Below are 20,189 nucleotides of genomic sequence, written 5' to 3'. Positions count from 1 at the left end.
ATACAAGTAAAATGCATTTATGGCTATGTGCGCCACCACGTCAAGATATCCCCGTTGAGGTCATTCCAGCACGACTTTATATATTATTATAATTATATTAGAGTGCAAATAAACGATTATGACGACAAGTTTTTTTTTTTGAAAAATAGTTTTTACAATTAATTTGAAAATGTAAGGTTTGGAAGGAGTTATTTCAACTTCAGGGGAGAATGTATAAACAGAGCATGCGTTTATGGGGTTGGGGTCTATCTAGCCTCCATCCTTGTTGGAGGTTCATTGTCCATCAAATGGCTGACATGTGGACATATTTCCTAGGGATTCCCAAGATAGACTATAGAAACTCTATATTAACTATCTCAGGGGGAGATTCTATTGGCACAGCGACTTTTACTTGCACCACACCAATCCTTTTGAAACTAATGTACATATGGATTGGTGTCTTACAAGTAAAATTTAGTGTGTTAATAAAAGCACTCCTATTCAGCTATCCTGTGGGACACGGAGGCTTTTTGGATCATCACCAATAAAAATCTGTGAGGCAGCCTAAGTTGTCTGTTTCCACGCAAAAGGAATCAACTTAAAATTTTATAATATAAATAAGAGTTCGACTAGCCTTACAAACATCGTGAGAAAAAAAGGCCTTATTAAGTCTTTTATGTCGTCAAAAAAAACCTCGAGATTCTTTAAATAGTGATCGAGATCTTTTATAAATCTCGAGGTCTTGTTGACGGTGGATGAGGCTTAGTAACGCCTTTTTCCTCACTAAGTTAGTCAGGAAAGTGTCAATGTATAATTAATGACCACCGACTCAAAGACAAGTGTCGACTGTCGACTGTCGACCTCTAAAAAATTCCCATCTCTTGAACTCTTTTTCACTTGGAACCAATTTTTTACTCTCAAAAACCCAACTGTTCTTGATTCTTCTATTTGCAATGATTTGCAGTTCTTCTGAAACCAAACTACCAGAATCTGAGCAATAAAGAGTATGTACATGTATTCAAAGTTCAATTCATGCTTTTATGTTACTGAAACCTTCTCAATAGATTATAGATCTGATCTCACTTTGTTGTTATTTTTTTATTTTATAATTTCTTGTTTTTCTCAATTTTAAAATAGAACTCATTTCAGAATGCAAAAGTAGCTTAATTTGTATAATTGTATCCAAATGATGATTTAGCCCTAGTGGGTATAATTCTTCCTTAATCTTTCTGAATCGATTCGACCTCAAATTAACAAAATTATGTTTAGAATTAATTAAATTTTTTTCCTTTCTTGTTAGAAGCTAGATTAATAGATGCTACAATGACATAATCTCATTTTATATTAACAAAAACATTTATATTGTTAAAAATCCTTTATATATTGGAAAGAAAAACACTTAGACCAATCTAAACCGACCGAATTATGCACTTAACAGGGAAATTTGAAGCAGGGATTGTGTCGGTTCATCTCCAATTCACATGGGAGGAGTCAAGTTTTAAAACTATAAGGGCAGTAGAATCTTATGAAATATATGGTCCTTGGGATTTGGACCCATAGATTCAATTTTGTGGATATAAAGACATCAAACTTAGTACTTTAGCTCACAACTCTAATAGTATTTATGCAAATCACTTGTTTGGGCACACTTTTAACATAGATGTTAATGCATGGAATCACTAAAACTGCTAAGCACACACCCATAGACAAACAACAAACTCCTAACAACAAGGTCTGTTAAATTTCACCAAATATGACAAACCTTGGTATTGAATTTCCCCCTCTTTTTTTTCTTTTTTTTCCATGTAGTGTGTTAATGATATGTTGAACGACAATCAAAATTGTGACTCTGCCAACTTTTGAATAGTAAAACTCAGTCAGATCATCATTGACACTGTCTACAATGTATTTCAATTAATGGTGTAGACAACTCCTTGGATCATATATGACTAAAAAAATGAGGAATTAATTGAATTTAAAAAGTTCTGAATAATAAAAGAAGTTCATATGTTTCATGATTTAATGGCTGGATGTATTACAGAGAACAAGAAAGAGCGAAGCAATGGCTGACCCACTCATGAGTGCTATACTTCAACTCCTTGTGCAACAAGTATATAATTCCCTTGAAAATCAGAAAAATTTCCTCACTGAATACAAAACTGAATTAAATGAAATGATGGAAAAGTTTGATGTAATGAAGAACTTTCTGTACGACATTGATAAGCTTCAGAGTAATCATGGTCCCTACCATTCTGTCAAGAAATTCATGGATAAATTGAGGGAATTTGTTTATGATGTCGATGACATACTAATAGATTGCCGGATTCGAGCTTCCATGCATCGGAAATTGTCTCCAAGTGAATTAGTATTTCGAAGTGGAAAGGGAAAGGAGTTGATGGAAATTAAAAAACGCATCGAACAGTTGGAGAAGCAAATGAACACTTACCTACATCCGATCATAGCTCAGATGGCTCACAAGAGTAGCGAAGAAAGTAACAGAAATATGGGATGCACCACAAAAAATTTTAAGCAAGCTGAGATAATCGGCTTGATAGAGGACACGGAAAATATCAAACAATGGATTGTCCCTATAAACGGAGAGCAAAATCGAATTGGAATTGTGGGGATGGGTGGTGTGGGTAAAACAACTATTGCTCAGAAGATCTTCTATGATGAACAAGTTGGCAACCACTTTGAGAAGAGGATTTGGGTGTCGATGTCTCAAAAAGTTGATGGGAGAGAGGTCATGAGGAGTATATTGGAACAATTGGGAGAGGATGAGATTAGATCTGCTAGAGGTGATCACTTGATCAAAATTCATCAAGCTCTCCAAAATGAGACTTATCTCATCGTGATGGATGATGTATGGAGCACCGAAGGTTGGTGGGATCAAATATCCGAGGGCCTACCAAAAGGGGAAGGATGTAGTAGTTGCATCATAATCACAACCAGAAAAAAAGAAGTTGTGAAAAGCATGGGAGTTGTGAAAGAACGGATTCACCGACCAAAAGTTCTTGATGTAAATGAGAGTTGGTTATTATTCCACAAAGTTGTGTCTTCGGCAAGCAGAGACAAGCGTTTGAATTGTCATTTGGAAGAAGTTGGGAAGGAAATTGTGAAGAAATGTGGTGGTCTTCCACTAGCAATCAAGAGAATAGGAAAATTTCTGTCGACAAAAGGCGAATCCCTTGCCGAGTGGAAAAAGATTGACAATGATTTTCGCAATATGTTGGTGAACGAAATAGACCGTTTTTCACTAATGGCATCTCTACAACGGAGCTATGATGATCTTCCTGCTCATCTAAAATATTGCATCCTATGTTTCTCTATTTATCCTGAAGACTATGAGATCAATGCTGAACAGTTGGTTTATTGGTGGGCTGGAGAAGGTTTCGTCAGTGGAAATGACCCTAAAACCGCATTAGAATTGGCCTTTGACTGCTTATCGGAACTGATTAGTAGATGCCTAGTTGAAGTTGTAAATCAGAGGGGTTACGATGGAAGAGTCTATAGCTGCAAAATGCACAAAATTGTGCGGGATATGATCATTAGAATGGCCAAAAAAGAGGCATTCTGTTGCTTTGATCAAAGAAACAGGCAAGTATTTGATGTAAATTCTCTCCATTTGGGTTTTACAAGTGAAATTAATGTGAATCCACTGAAAAAAAGTAATTCAAAGCTACGGGCCTTGCTAGGCTTTCAGTTCAATTTCTGTTGGAAAAGTGAATTGGCGACAGTTAAGTCTCTCAGAGTGTTGGATCTTTCACACAATAAGCTAAAAGGTTTTAATATTAAGGATTTATTAGACTGGATCGTATCGCAAAAACGGCTAGCATATCTCAACCTGCAAGGAGTTGTTGGACTGAAAGGGCTGCCAAATTCGATCAACGAACTCCGAAACCTTCAATTTTTGGTCTTGAGCGAGTGCAATGGCCTAGAAAGGCTTCCTCCTTCCATCACAAGTTTACAAAAGCTTACAGTATTGGACATCGGGAATTGCTCTTCTCTTCAAAACCTTCCTCAGGGATTGGGGAAACTCTCCAATCTTCAAGTGTTATCTGGATTCAAGCTATCAAGTCCAGGTTACAATGGCTGTTGCCTTGGCGAGCTCAAGGGGTTGAAGCAACTCAGAATCTTACGAATAAACATTAGTGGGAGAGATGAAGTTGGAGAGGATGAACTTGATGTCCTGTCACATCTCCATCAACTACAGGTTTTGTCATTCGGCACAAAAGATTGTGTGAATAAACAGATTCTACAAAAGCTGGATAAGCTTTGTCCGCCCCCACGTCTGCAAGAGCTTGATATTCAGTACTACAATGGAGACATTCTTCCAAAATGGGTCAATCCTTCATCCCTTCCCGAGCTCATATTTCTTTGTATCAAGAATGGTGAAGTACAATGCATGAGTCCTGACTTCTTTGGTAGTATGGACGGAACTTGGAAAATAGAAGGCCTATGTTTGAAGAACTTGCCAAAATTGCAGGTGGAGTTAGAGATTTTGCGGGGTGTGATGCCGTTGTTAAGGTATGAGGAAGTTCACGACTGTCCTATGTTGCAGTCATCATCTGCTTGTCAAGTTGACAACTCTGTCGTCGAGAGGAAAGAAGCGGAAGAGATTGAAGATGGAGCGATTGAGAACATGAATGAGGAAAAGAGCGAATATGAATATTCCTTTGAGGAAGAAAGTGAAGACGAATTTTCCTCTGAATTGCCTAATTATGAGGAGAATATGCCTACTATTCCCACAAATACAACTGCTTCTTTGTTAGGTATGATTTTGAATGATTTCCAATATATTTTCTCGTTGTGCTCGTCTCGAATTTGGCTTAGTTAATACCTTTCTTTAACACTTACCGCTTGAAACAGGACCCGTAGACATAGATTCGACTAAAGGATCTATCACTTACAAACAGATAGTAGAAGCTACTCGAAATTTCAGCACTAAGATGGTGCTTGGCAAAGGAGGTTTCGGGACAGTTTATAAGGTTTTGTATCTGTGGAAGCATAAATCACTTTGGATTTTGGATTTTTCACTTGCTACATTATATGCCAAAAATGTTGTTGTTTAAATTGAATGCAGGCTGAACTGCGAGATGGGAGTGTAGTCGCAGTGAAGAGGCTTTCACAAAGCTCAAAGCAAGGAACCCATGAATTCCTTAATGAAGCAGCGTTCCTTTCTTCCTTGAAACATCCAAATATTGTCCGACTTTTGGGATGGTGTTCACCTGATGACAATCGTCGAGGTCTTTTCTCCAAGATTTGGGGTCGGCGAAAAAAATCGCATTTAGCAAATGATGAATATTTTCTAATATACGAGTTCATGGAAAATGGTTCCCTCGCTCCTTTACTTGGTAATCCAGAATAGCCTATCTATGATTTGTCTAAATACACCATATTTTTTTTCTTGTAGAAAATTTTAGCGTCCAATGGCATTGGTCTCAAATGAACCAATGAGATAGTGATGTGGGAAGACAGATACAGATTACCGAAACAATTGGTTTTCCTTTACTTTCTCTTTTTTATTTTTCAAAAACGAAAATTGATTCCTCCTATAGCCTATATCTCTTTCACATGTCACGATCTCATCTGTTGTATCCAATGATGTTGGACCCTGCAAGAACATTTCTTTTTTTTTTTTTTTTTGCTTTCATGAAATGGAATGACTAGAGATTGGGATCTTACAGGTGCAAATGCTGAATATAAGTTGGAATTTGATTGGAAAACAAGGCATAAGATTTACCTCGGAGTAGCAAAGGGTTTAGCTTACCTCCATGAAGGAGTGAGCAGGAAGATTATTCATAGGGATATCAAATCTAGCAATATTCTGCTTGATGGAAGTTTCAATGCTAAGATATCTGATTTGGGATTGGCTAGGGCATATGATGGGGAAGACGGACTAACAACCAGAGTTGTTGGAACAATGTAAATAACCAAACCCTCTCTTACCATATCTTTCACAGGGATATCAAGATTTATGATTGCCCCAATCTATTTTATATTATAATTTATGGTTTTGCAGGGGATACATGGCACCTGAGTATGCAATGCAGGGTATCGCAACAGTAAAGACAGATGTTTATGCCTTTGGAATTGTCACTCTAGAAATTTTCAGTGGGAAGAGACCTACTTATTGCAATCAAAATGGCGAGTACGAATACCTTTTGGACAAGGTACTAAACTTCAAACTCTCCCTAGATTTTGTTATGGAAGGATTAAAATTGATTCGACATGGCTGATTTTTGTGAAAATTGACCCTCTTAGAGAAATTTGAAGAATTATTGCTAAAGTTTATTAAATCTATATAATAAAATACAAGTGTAAGTCCCACTTTGCTACAGTTTTGTGGGGATAAATGTCCTACTCCACCTACAATGGAGTGGGGTCCAGACTATATCACTTTATTGTCTTTCCTTTTCACCCCTTTCAACTTTATTGTATTTGCCCCTCTTTTCAATAATATCCTTCCAATTTTACTATCTTTCCTCTTTGCCCCTCTTTTCAATAATACTTTTCTAACTTTACTATCTTTCCTCTTTTAACCCACTTTATTGTCTTTTTTCATCTCCCATTTTCTTAGTTATAGCTCTCCGACTTTATTATTTTTCTTCTTTTACCCTTTAACCTCAAAGTTTTGTAAGAATACCCCTCCAACTTTATTATTTTTCCATTTTTACCCCCTTAACCCTGGTGCGGGCAAACTTTAGTACACTCACATCTCAGGAAATGATATTATAAGCATGACAACATCGCTCCTCATAACAAAGTAAAAAATAAAAAGAAGTTGGAGTACAGTGCATAAGATGATTATCATTTTGCACATTTTAATACAAAGTATTTAAGGATTTGAGAAGTGGAACAAAATAGCAGTCATTGTAAGAAGAATGCCTGGGACCAATTCTGATTTTTAGAAAAATAGAACTGATCTATTTGAAGGCCATTTTATTGCTTGTACCATTATGTACAAAAGTAATGATAAGTGGTTGGTATAACAGTTCAAACAGTTTATGAACTTAAATAATGATATTATTTCCACAATTTTTTTTTTTTTTTTTTTTAATTTATAGCACTTTCTCGTACAGTTATTTTCATAAGTTCAAATTTCAAATATGATATTCAAATTTTTTGTGTGAAACATGTTATTTCAAACAGGATTTAGTATTATCTGTGGGCCCCACCTGAAAATTCCCAACAAATGATATGAAGCCATATCTTCCATGTGTTGGGTTTGTATGTAGATAGGGGTAGTTGATGGTACAATTGAAGAGCTTGAAGATGAATGGTTTTGGGGGAGAAATTCATAGATTTTTGGTTGGAAGTTGAAGACAAGGATATTTAGGTTTTTTCCAATTAGTCTATGAGAGAAGGCCCAATCAAGAGGCAATGTCATCTTAAAAAACTGAAAGGGGGTGGGGGCAAATGAAGGATGTAGTCAGTCAGTTGAAAATACAGGTTATCACAAAGTTCTGTGGGGGCAACTGCCTCCATAGGCTCCTTACTAGCTTCTCCCCTGTATTTTGACATTGGTCATGTGAACTTTCCTTAAAGATGCACGCCTTAAGGAAACAACAGTTTTATGAAGAACACTTTTTTGGTACTAATAGATGAAGAACGAAAATATAAATATAGAAAGGAAACTTGATCTGTGACTCCACCATTGTCACATAGCGTTGCTATGTTACATAAGCTACCTTGGTTATAAATAATATCATTTGAGTAAATATAATTCATTTTACATCTATGTTTTTTTATTGCCTAATCTTTTTATTTATTTAATTCTTATTATTCTAGACTTTGGTAAGAACATTTGCTCTAAAAGGCCAAAAAATATGAAACAAATGTTTGTGCATTCAAAGTTCAAACATTTGTGATATTGATGTAACATAAATTTCTTAGTGAACATGAAATTGAAAAGAAGTACGATTTTCATTGTGGAACAACTTCACAATATGCAAGCTTAGGAGCATTTGGTCTTGACTTTGACTCTTTCAGGTTTTTCAATCGACATTCTTTGATGTAGTAGTTGTTTTCATCAAGGAAACTCTCAAAAGCAAGAAAATGTTGAAAGAAACAGGGTATAACTGTTTAAAACACATCAATTTTAACATTTGGGTCTTCAAACAAATTTGATCAATATATTAGGAGTAAATTACATTTCTCCAGGTCATAAATCAATGAAATTCGTAAAATTATTTTTGCTAGTCTGTATGTTACGCTTCATAATTTGGCAAGTTAACGCATTGCACTAAGATTAAGACTACACACCTCATTATATCGTTGGATGTGTATGAACTGATCAAATACCTGTATGGTGTGCAACTGTAGGCCTATGTTTTGGCTAAGGAGGGGAGGCTTCTGGATATGGTTGATTCAACTATCTTATCTGAACCAGATTTTCCGGTGGAACAAGCAAAAATGGTGTTGGAATTAGCAATGTTGTGCACTAAGAGTTCCCCCACACTCAGGCCTACAATGTCTGAAGTGGTGAGCATTCTTGAAGGCAAAGCCAAAATACCCTTCTCAACAGATGCCTGTGGTAGTCCTTCTTGCTCTGCTGAAATCCCCAGCACTTCCAAGGTACGGATATCTAATGCCTTTTTTTTGCCTATTGGGGGTAAACCCCTCCCTCTTCGGGTGAGACTAATCCCATGATCAACTGCATCGCCTCCTCGGAAAGTCCTACATGCAACCGGTTGAGTCGAGGGTCAACTGGACCCTGGAGGTTGACCCCGAGTAATTCATTGCTTTGTGGGGTTTCGAGCCCTTGACCTACCCTCCCTGAGGAGTTTATCAAGGTTCGGCTTGCCACTAGGCCAACCCCTTGGGTTTCGTATATCTAATGCCTGAGTTGTAAAGAGAGGCATGAAATATAGCTCTCCCCTATTTGGCTCCTTATTTTGGTTTTATATGTGGTGTGGTGTTTTACATCTCCTTAATCACCCCAACTTAGGATAGGCAACAGTCAGTATTGTGCTTCTATTGGTCTGCATAATGTATGATGCATGCTTTCAACCATCCCTTGCTATTGATAATGTAGCAATATGTGCTTCTGTTTTATACCTTTGAATCTTATACATGGCAGATTTATTTTCTTGCTGTCATAATCCCCCATTAAATGGCTCTTCCCAAGAGATCCCTTAGGCCACAAGTAGAGAAATTGAACAATCCAAACCATCTAATTTATCACAAATTCAAGATGATCAAAACTAAACCACTTTCATTAAAATGAGATTTTAATGAAAATGCCTTACTAGTAGATGCGCAGATTATCATTATCGTTATTTTATTGGCCTCCTCTCAGTTGGCAAAATGATCCTTTACTAGCTTTAAATGATCCTTTATTAGAACTATTTAATGGCTTTATCTTGCCAAATCGTTATAGTCCTATACATAACTTTATGTATGATGTCATTACAAAGGTCTGTGGAAGTTAACTACTGTCCTATGTTGCAGTCATTCAGTGAAGATGGAACGATAGAAAACTCGGATGATGAATATTCCTTTCAGGAAGAGAACAAAGAAAAATTTTCCCCTGACTTGCGTAATTATTTGTGGGGTCTGAGTCTGAACAATTGAGCTCTTGCAAATATAAATTTTCCATTGTGCACTTATTGACAATCTTGGTTTAATGAACACATTTCTTTTACATTTTTCCCTCAAAACAGGAACCCAAGACAAACATTCCTCCGAGGAAGAGATCGAAGACAAATTTTCCTCTGAATTGCGTAATTTTGGTTAGATATGCCTCCTATTTTCTCACAAATAACTGCTTCTTTGGCAGAATAAATTTGAATGGTTGAACATGGCTTAGTTAACACCTTTCTTTATAACTAACCCCTTGAGACAGGATCCCAAGACATAGATTTGAAAAAAGGATCTATCACTTACAAACAGATTGTAGAAGCTACTCAAAATTTCAGCTCTGAGAAGGAGATTGGCAGAGGAGGTTTCGGGATAGTTTATAAGGTTTTCTATCTGTAATGGAAACTTAAATCTCTTTGGCTCTTTTTACTTAGTACCGTGTAGGCCAAATTTTTTGTTTAACATGAATGCAGGCTGAGATGCAAGATGGGAGTGTAGTCGCAGTGAAAAGGCTTTCTCAAAGGTCGATGCAAGGAATCCAGGAATTCATTAATGAAGTAATGTCCCTTTCAGCCTTGAAACATCCAAATTTTGTCCAACTTTTGGGATGGTGTTCACCAGATTACCAACGTCAAGGCCTTATCCAAAAGATTTGGGGTCGAGGAAAAAAATCCAATTCAGCAGATGACCAATGCTTTCTAATATATGAGTACATGGAAAACGGTTCCCTCCAAGATGCTTTATTTGGTAATCCCAGATAGCCTATCTATGAATTTTCTTGTTCACCAATTTTTCTTTTAGAAAAATCTGGCCTCTAAAGTCATTTGTTTTAAATGGACCTATGAGTTAGTGGTGTGAGAAGATAGTTACAGATTATTGAGGCGACTAATTCTCCTTTCTTTTTCATCTCTGTTTTTCAAAAGAGTTGCAATCCATTACAGTATCCCTTTCCTATCTATAGGAACGGTATCTATGTGGCATGTTTTGGTTGGAGAATAAACACAATGGGCTGCGTGCACGGCTTGGTTAGGAGTCCAAGGTGTTAAGCTCCAACTAAAGCATGCCACGTAGAAACTCGTTCCTATTTTATTGGAACTGGACACCTTATTGGATCCCGAGTCTTTTCAAAAAAGGAAATTGATCCATATGTAGCCTATATGTATTCGCACGTGCCACTATCTATTCCATTGTGTTCCATATTGATATTGGACCCTAGAAGAAGTTTTTGCTTATTTTTATTTTTTAGTTCTTGGTTTTGGTTTAGTTTTTGTTATTTTTTAAATGGAATGACTAAAGATTAGGTGATCCACATGTGCAGATCCAGCATATATGTTGAAACTTGATTGGAAAACAAGGCATAAGATTTGCCTAGGAATAGCGAAAGGCTTAGCTTACGTCCATGGAGAAGGGCCATTGAGGATTATACATAGGGATATCAAGGCTAGCAATATTCTGCTGGACAGAAACTTCAATGCTAAGATATCTGATTTTGGATTAGCTAGGGTCTATGATGACGAACACACACATTTTCTCACAACCAGACAATGTGGAACACAGTAAATAGCCATATCCTCTGTTACCATATCTTTCATAAGGATATTGAGAGTCATGATTTCCCATCTAATTTATATATTATAATTTATGTCTTTTCAGTGGATATATGGCACCTGAGTATGCAATGCGGGGGGTCATCACAGAAAAAACAGATGTTTACAGCTTTGGAGTTGTTACTCTAGAAATTGTTAGCGGGAAGAATAACATATATTACAAGCGGAGTAAGGAGAGTGAATTCCTTTTGGAAAAGGTACCAAACTTCAACTTTTCTCTAGTTAGTTGAAAGTTCAAATTGATTCAATATGGGTTTGTTTTTCCCTTTTTATGTATTTATTTTTGTTTTTAATGTGTGTGTGTATCTGATAATTTGCCCGCTTAGAGAAGTTGAAGAATTACTGCTAAAATTTCCTCTTAAAGAGCTAATATTTCAGGAAATGACATGACATCAACACTCATCATACCCCCCAAAAACAAGTTGGGAGTACTTGAATTATTAAGGATTTGAGAAGTGGAACCAAAATAACAGCCAGTGTTACAAGAAGGCCTGGGACAAGTTCAGATTTTTGGGAAAAAGGAAACAATCCATATCAAAGCAATTTTATTGTTTGTGATAGTCATTATTTTTGCAAATAATGATAACTGGCTGTTATAAATGTGTGTCACAGCCTTATTTTGGTGTAGTTTTTTATATATATATATATATATATATATATATATATAACAGTTTTCAAACTTAAATATTGATGTTATTTTATGATTTTGTTTTTCTTTACAGGTATTTTCATTACTTAATTTCAAATTTCAGATATGTTCAAAATTGTTGCATGAAACATGTTATTTTGATCAATATTTAGTATTATCTATGGGCCCACCTGAAAAGTCTCAACAAATGAAATAAAACCAAAACTACAATGTGTTGGGTTCATATGTAGATAATGGTCTTGTGAACTTCCCTCAAAGATGCACGCCATACTTCCAATGGTAAAATACTAAGTAAAGAAGTAATATAAAGAACAAAAACATTTTGTTTTTCTATTATATGAAGGGAAATCTTGGACACCATTGTTACATATTGTCGTTATGTTGCATATGCTTCAATTAAATATAATATAATATAATTCAACTACATCTTTGATTTTATGCCCAAATCTTTTATTTAGGTCAATACAACTGTAGCAATCCTCACTATGTTACTGGATTTTTTTTTTTTGACTAAGCACTATGTTACTGCACTTACATATAGATTAACGATTGATCAAATTTTGCTATGGTGTGAGATTACAGGCCCATGTTTTGTGCAAGAAGGGGAAGCTTTTGGATTTGGTTGATGCAACTGTTGCATGTGAACCAGATTTTTCAATGGAACAAGCAAGAACGATGTTGGAATTAGCAATGTTGTGCACCAACCAGGCCCCCGCACTCAGGCCTACTATGTCTAAGGTGGTAAGGATTCTTGAAAGCGAAGCTAAAAAACCCTTCTCAGCTGATACCAGTTGTGATCCGTCTTGCTCTGCTGACACCCCCAACACTTCCAAGGTAAGGATATCAAATGCATGAGTTGTTGTGAAGAAGCCATGCTATTATATAAACTACTAGAAAAATCAGACTAGCTGACACCCCAAATAAACAAATATATGTGTTTTTTTTTTTTTTTCAAATCTTACTTCTAAATTTCATTAAATGCGTTATCTTTTGCATATCAATGAATCAAAAATCTAGTTTTCGCACTTCTAAAGAACTGTGTTGTTCTATAATCACGACGCACACTAGCTTAAATGCATTTAAGCCTTTTATTTCCACATTATATATAGGTTAGATGATTTGTGCTAGAGGTGTCGGTATTTTCCCCCCTTTTTTGAAGAATAGATAAGGCTTTTTTATTGCATAAGGAAGTATTTTTTTTCATTCACAGTCGAAATAAGATTTGGAGGTGATGATGATGTAGTGACATTGATCTCATTTTTTCTTTGGGATTGTCCCATAAGTATTTTAATTTTAATTTTTTTTAAATAAAGATGAAGTTTGTTTAGTTATAGTGAAGCTCAATTTTATTCTATCAAATATTGTTGTTTATGGGTTTGTTGGTAATGTCGTTTTATAGTTGATAATGTGCGCAATGATGTATTTATGAGGGCATGGCATCAATGATTTAAAACTTAAAAACTCTTTTATCAGGATACGCGTTACCTGTTAGCAAAAGGTAGGAGCCTCACGGATTAGTGAGTTTTTCTATTGGGGTATCTGGTGCTTTTATACTTTTAACACTGACATTTATTTGATGTTTATAAAAATATAAAAATTAATTTTTTTATAGGAAAAAAGATTTATTAAAGAAGAAGAGAAAAGAATGTACAAGGTGTTCGAGAAGAACCACCAAAAAATACATCAAAGAAGAAAACAACAAGGAAGATAACTAATCCACTGTCAGACTACAGATGGGATTCCATCTAACTAGAAAATCCTCAAAAAAGACCCCCTAAAAATCTGGAACACCTTTCCTTAGAAGTAAATGAACGATAAAATGGAGAAAATTACATCTTGTAAATCGAGTTCCTCATCTTCGAAGATTCGCCTATTCTGTTCCTTTCATAAACCCCAACAAATAGGAAAGGGAGTTATGCTCCACAAAATGCTTTTCGCATCGCAAAATGAGATCTCACAATACAGCCAAGATTCAAAAAGAGAACGAATAGTGTTAGGAAAACAACTCACCAAACCAAACAGCCCAACGAAGCGCTCCCGAACTTGTTTTGTAAGACAACAATTCAGCAAGACGTGATTCATAGACTCCCCCTCCTTTTTGCACAAACAACAAAAGCTTGGAAGAATGAAACTGCTTCTCTGAAGCTGATCCACAGTGGGGAGCTTTTCTAGTGCTGTTAACCAAACAAAAGAGGAGATTTTAGTATGCAATTTAGGACCACAAATAGCTGAAGCGGGGAAGGTGATTGGATTAGGAACAAGTAGAGAATAGTAGAACAAGCACACAGTAAAGTTCCCATTTTTGCTTCCTAACCAAACCCTCTTATCCTGGGCATGGGTCTCAAAGACACCTCCTCTAGATAACAATTCTCGTATCTCTTCTCCTTCCCATTCATTGAAACCTCTTCTAAATCCGATGTTCCACGCTAGATCTCTCCCATACAAAGTAGGGAAGTTTTCCACCAAAGGAACATCTCCGCACCAAAGATCCCCCCAAAACCGAACCCTCATTCCTTTGCCGACCTTGAAACTAACTCTTTTCCAAAAGTTTGACAATCTTTTAAGAATTCCTCTCCATAGACCACACCCATACGTATCCTTCGCCTCCCCGCTCTCCCACCCAAATTCTTTAATCCCAAACTTACTAGCTATGACTTCCCTCCAAAATCTGTTCCCTTCGTCACCAAATCTCCACAACCACTTAACAAGAAGTGCTGAGCTTATGCACTCAAATCTCCTCAAACCCAAACCGCATTGGTTCTTTGGCCTACGCATATTCCTCCAGCTCCCCATGTGCCACTTCCTTGACCCTTCCCTATTATTCCAGTAGAAGTCTTTACATATTTTATCCAATTTTTTCTGTACACTTTTCAACAATGAGAAGAAAGAAAGAAAATAATTTGGGATGCTAGCTAGAGAGCTCTTGATAAGAGTTAACTTGCCCCCCTTTGAAAGATACTAAGCCTTCCATGAGCTAAGCTGCTTATCAAATCTCTCAATTACCGGATCCCACAAGGCTTTACTTTTATAAGCGGCTCCTAAAGGATGACCAAGATAGGTAAAGGGAACAGTTCCAACCTAAAATCCGATTGAAGCCGCCCAAACCTACACACTCAGATTTTCACCCACTGCAAACACTTTGCTATTTCTATGGTTAACTGGGATTCCATAAATTACTTCGAAACAACCCAGGATGTCACTAATCTCAACTGAGGCTCTAATGCATCTAGGAACACTAATGTATCATCTGCAAACTAAAGACATGAATTACTGGGCCCAGTAACCCATGTGTCAAACCCAATCATCTCACCCAAATCAACGGCCCTGGAGATCATTTTGTTCAAAGCTTCGGCCACTAACATGAACAAGAAGGGTGACAATGGATCTTTTTGCCTCAACTTTCTCTCTCCCTTGAAATAGCCTTCAAGAGATCCACTAATCAGGATAGAGAAGGAAGACGAAGTGACGCACTTCATAATCCAATTTATCCAAGTCAAGCCAAACCCCATACGACCCATCATATATCTTGCATGCCCTATTTTATACTCTTCCCACTCTTTTTTCCCCCTGATCTTTATTGTATTTGTTGGGGAGGTGGGGTAGGGGAGGTTTTAATTGACAATCCCCTAAGTGAATTAACATATCTAAAATAACTCAATAAACTGCATGACAAGTAGCTCCTAAAAAAAAAAAAAACATAAAATCATTCAAGGGTTGGGATTCCTATATAATTCTTGCAATAGCTGAAAAGAAAGTTAGTTTGGGTGTCAATTGAAACTATATGAGGATCTCAAATGCAAGATTACTGATTGCAATCTTTGTTCATGCTTTCTCCTTTTTGAGTACGGATATAATCTAATGAACTAAATGTTGGAATTTTGTGGCCATTGAGGCCTTAATACTCTCTATTAACTACTTGTATCGTGTAATCATTATGATGAATGTTTATTTAAGGAGGGGCACATGTATCTTAGTTCCCTATGGACCCTTAGTATGGCTTGTGTGCTAGGTCAACACAACAAGTCCTAAAACCCAAGTTAATCGTGTCCATAAGGCATGAGGTCTAAAGCATCGCATTTTTGGGTTTATGGGTTAGCCCATATTGAGATTTATAATGGCCGATGCCTCTTGTGTGAAGGTTCAAAGGCTTGAGAGGACAAGAGCTTAAACCTCAAAGATGGTGGCCTTCACCGCATGCATGATGATAGTCGCAATTTAAGATCAAAATGATAGATCTTTCCATGCATGTGCTATGAGAGAAATACCCTTACACTCATATGGAGTGTACATGTGATGGATTCATGTATATACTTTTCCTTAGGGGACACCTGGAACCATTAGATGAATGATTGGTTCATTTGATCTTTCCTAATTTTTTATTGATCAAACATTGTTGACTACTGCAAAGAGACAGATTAGCCATGGATCAATTGGACTTAGTGAGGATTATATCATAATCAATTGCAAAAGGCTCACAAATGATGCCTTCTTATGTTATTCACCATAGTTTAAGTCCGCACATGCTTGCATTTTTACTAAAATTTTCAAAGTTTAATTTGTGTATATATTTTAAGTCCTTGATGGCCACTACCCACAAGGACCTACTTGTTTTTATCTTGGTAAATGTTTTTCACTTTATTTATTTTCTTGTTAATTTTGCAAGCATGAAAATTATGACAAAGAATGGATAAAGGTGATTTAGAGATGATGGTGTATCTAGATCCAAGGGCTGAGATTAATTCTCACTTCTCTCACCCCAGGCACCCTTCAATTATAGAGAATAAATGTGAAGCTTCAACCATAAGGGAGTTTTCATTTTTCCATTATTAGGAAGAGTACATGTGAACCTCAATCATGAGAGAATTTTCATTTTTATAAGTCTTTTCAAATACCCATGATAATTTATCCCATTATAAGCCTTTTTTATAAGTCTTTCCATATCTCCCTGATAAGACTTTTGGCCTTGTCTCTTAATGCTCTTAATGAAGTTCACACCCTCAAAACTCTATAGATAGCCCTCATTGGTTCCGACCTTGATATAAGAAAATTGCTAGAGCATTCGTCTAAGTGTGTTGAAGAGTTTATTTAAGTAATCTCCAATTTTGAAGCGGTGTACCATCAATCCGAAGGATAACATGGGGTGTACTAAGTCCTATTGGGGTGACCTTTAGGCATTAACAATTTATATCCTTTCTCATGTTACTATCTTAGTTACTAACATATCTTGATCTTATAATTTGTGTGTGTGCGTGTGTGTGTGTGTGTGTGGTGGCAACACCTTGTTGATCTTGTTTATTTATTTATTTGTGTATAAGAAGTTGTAGTATCACTGTAAATGGTGAGGTTTAGTGAATAGAATTGTTAAAATCACAAAAAATTATTTTTAATTTTTACGATACCCGCCATCTAATAATACGCACACCAAAATATTAAGCAAGACACTTTAATAACATTGGTCATGTCAATGTTTCCTTTTTAGTCAATTTCTCCCTCCCACTCCTAACAAAAACTAACTGCTCCTCATATGGAAAACAACTTGCTGATCTAAATTCCATCTCATACTGAACTACTGTGACTCACCCTTATAATGGAAGACCATAAATAGGTAAAATACAAAAAGAATGCTTCCACTTACACATTTGTCAAAAACTTGGATGTTTTCAACTGTTTTTGTTCAGATTTGGATGTTGTGGGGAGTCCCATCAACCTCCTACACATCATCTGTACAATTTTTTTCCCTCTGAGTACAACAAAGAACTTCTGAATTTAAAAACAATAAAAAGTCATACTGACCTGAAGAACTTTAAAGAATAGCAATTAACTATTAGTAGTGTGATAAATGTTGGTGCAGATTATCAATAAAAATAGAGGACACAATAATAAGCCTTGGCAAACAAAGATCGATCCACAGAGACGACGTTGATTCACAATTTCGGACTTAAAACGATCACAGTTCAAAGTATAAAAGAAAACTGAAATAAAACTAATTTAAGATGAGCAAGAGTCACAATGAAAAGAATTAGATCAGTCAAATCCACTGAAAAGCAGTCCATCTCATTAATTTATTTGTTTATTTATTATCTCAATCCAATTAACAAAGTTAATGTTATTGGATCGGAAGATGAAATCTATTAATCCAAATATGTAATATAAATTCTGTGATAATATTTAATAAGACGAAATCTAAAGATCAAACGTAAAATCTCTAATAAGGCATAGTTTAACTTGAACTTATCTAGGATTAAACTATCAAAATTAGATGAAGAAATATTATATCAAATGATCATTATTTAACAAATTGGTATTACAATAGAGCATTGAAGCATGATTAGAAACAAATAAAATTAACTAAGATGATATTGCTTAGGCTTCATTGACCTCTCAAATGGGGGTCTAGCCACAGATCATTGCAAGAATAATAAAAGCAATTATAAAAAGAAACAGAGAAAAGATTGGAAAGGAAGTGAGGCTCCTTTTATTAATCTTGGCCTAAAATTGGCAGAGAACTCCTTCTATTTACAAAGCTTGAATAGAAAATAAACTAAAAACTGAAAACTAAAAGATTAGGAAAGGACTAGAGAAGATAGGAGAAGATGATCAAAAGCTCTTGTCTGGTCTTCTATTTATAGAGACCAGATTAGGGTTTTTAGAATTTGGAACACTTTCTTGTTTTATAAAGATTCTAAACCCTAACTTGTTACGTCACAAATCATGTCACCTTAACATTGCACGAATCTCGAGAAAAATCTTGTCGACATTACCTCGCCGCGGCTCTTGTGGGCCCAATGAGTTTGGTCTTCAGTCTGTGGTCTTGTCTTGGGTCTTGAATCATAATGTACTTTTCTAATTATTTTACTTCATCCTTTTGAATCTCGTGATTTTGACCTATCACAACTAAATAACCGAAAATTAGGCTAAATATTTAAAATTTATTTAAAAACAGTATAAACATGGACTATCAATGAATTATGTCTATTTAGGAAATTTTATATATGATTAAACCTTAAAGTCTCTGTAAATAGGGCCCTAGAAACAATTTTCTAGGCCCTGATCAATAAACTAGGTATAAATATATTATATCATCCCCATATCTCTATCCTTATGAGGTGTACATGCTCATCAATCCAACATTGCAATCAAGAGTCCACCTCTTGGATTACGTACAACAACAAAGCCTTTATCTCAACCATTTCATTTTTTTATCTAAATGTTTAGAGGTCCATAGCAGCTGTATGGTTGCTGGAAATTGGAATGCATTTTTCATAGGAAGACCATGTGGGCTTCATGGTTAATAGTCAATGCAGGATATCCTATGTAGTTTTAACCAACCAACTACTCCAAAAGATCAATCTGTCACAGGGCTTATTGGGGTTTGACACACCTGAGAGGAGAATATTCACTCTATACTCTTCCTCACCCATAAGGGTGGAAAGAATCGAACCTAGCACTCTGATACAATTTTAATCAACCAACTACTCCAAAAGATCGATCTGTTGGAGAAGGGGAGAATTAGGAATATAAGGGGGTCAAAGGGCTTATTGGAGTATGGCACACCCGAGAGGAGGAAAATATTCATTCAACACGTAGTTGCCTCATTGTTTGAAGGGTAAATAACTGAAATGCCCTTAAAATTAAGACATTAACATCACATAATTGAGCTGCTTGTTCCATAGATTGTTATCTGAGCTTAAGCTCTGTGCCTTTTTGAAGTGCAATTTTTAATTTTCTAACATCAAAAGCACACAAGGCAAAAGCTGAGGGTAAAATAGCTATAAGATAATCTCAACTCTTGAAGTGCAGTTCTTACTATTTGTGGCAATCTGCTTGATCTATTTGTTTCTTCTGTATGTTATATTTCTGGATCTGCTCACTCATGAAAGCCTCTATGGCTCTTAAACATTTTTCTTTTTTTTACTTCATGATGCAACAACTCTAATATTGTGTTTTTTGTTTCAGTGAACTCTGTCAGATGGTCTTACTTGAACAATTAGAAGGAAGATATAGATTTACCAATTCTTCCACTATCAATGTTGCAATAGAAGAAAAAACAGCGTACCAACATTTTCCAAGCATGATAGAGCTAATTGTATTGTAATCATGCTTAAACTTTGTTTTTTTTTTATTATATATAATTTAATTATTTTATTGGTTTCACAAGCACATTTAATTTATTGTATGCTTTTTACTATCCCTCATTGCATTGATAATGTATGAATATATTAACTTTTCAAAAAGTGTTTCTGTATTATCCCTTTCATTCTTGTCGATGACAGATTTTTATTTTCGTGTAGTTTTGATCCACCATTAGATTGTTCTTTATTCCCAAGAAATCTCTATGGAATTTATCAAATTTAATGGTCACTCCAAGAACA

At 35.8% G+C, this 20,189-nt stretch overlaps 1 protein-coding gene across 2 annotated transcripts; it reads left to right on the top strand.

Moving 5' to 3' along the window:
* The first annotated feature begins 833 nt into the window (after positions 1 to 833).
* On the top strand, positions 834 to 19,974 carry LOC147392054 (uncharacterized). Of its 2 annotated transcripts, XM_086458012.1 has the most exons (15): positions 835 to 983; positions 2,021 to 4,751; positions 4,849 to 4,967; positions 5,063 to 5,333; positions 5,667 to 5,904; positions 6,002 to 6,152; positions 8,305 to 8,556; positions 9,433 to 9,535; positions 9,645 to 9,713; positions 9,827 to 9,945; positions 10,035 to 10,308; positions 10,880 to 11,117; positions 11,215 to 11,365; positions 12,400 to 12,651; positions 19,774 to 19,974. In XM_086458012.1, exons 2-15 carry the CDS (start codon positions 2,042 to 2,044, stop codon positions 19,774 to 19,776), a joined length of 4,950 nt encoding a protein of 1,649 aa, XP_086314138.1. In that variant the 5' UTR covers positions 835 to 983; positions 2,021 to 2,041; the 3' UTR covers positions 19,777 to 19,974. The 2 variants fall into 2 exon arrangements, 1 of the variants encoding a protein (XP_086314138.1); XR_015182669.1 differs by lacking the exons at positions 10,880 to 11,117; positions 19,774 to 19,974 and having other exon boundaries at positions 834 to 983; positions 12,400 to 12,538.
* Positions 19,975 to 20,189: the final 215 nt, after the last annotated feature.

Source organism: Akebia trifoliata, chromosome 11, assembly GCF_017979445.1.
Source record: "Akebia trifoliata isolate Shusen 1 chromosome 11, ASM1797944v1, whole genome shotgun sequence".
Lineage (NCBI taxonomy): Eukaryota > Viridiplantae > Streptophyta > Magnoliopsida > Ranunculales > Lardizabalaceae > Akebia > Akebia trifoliata.
Note: the sequence above shows the minus strand (reverse complement) of the source record. Positions and strands in the feature narration are given on the sequence as shown.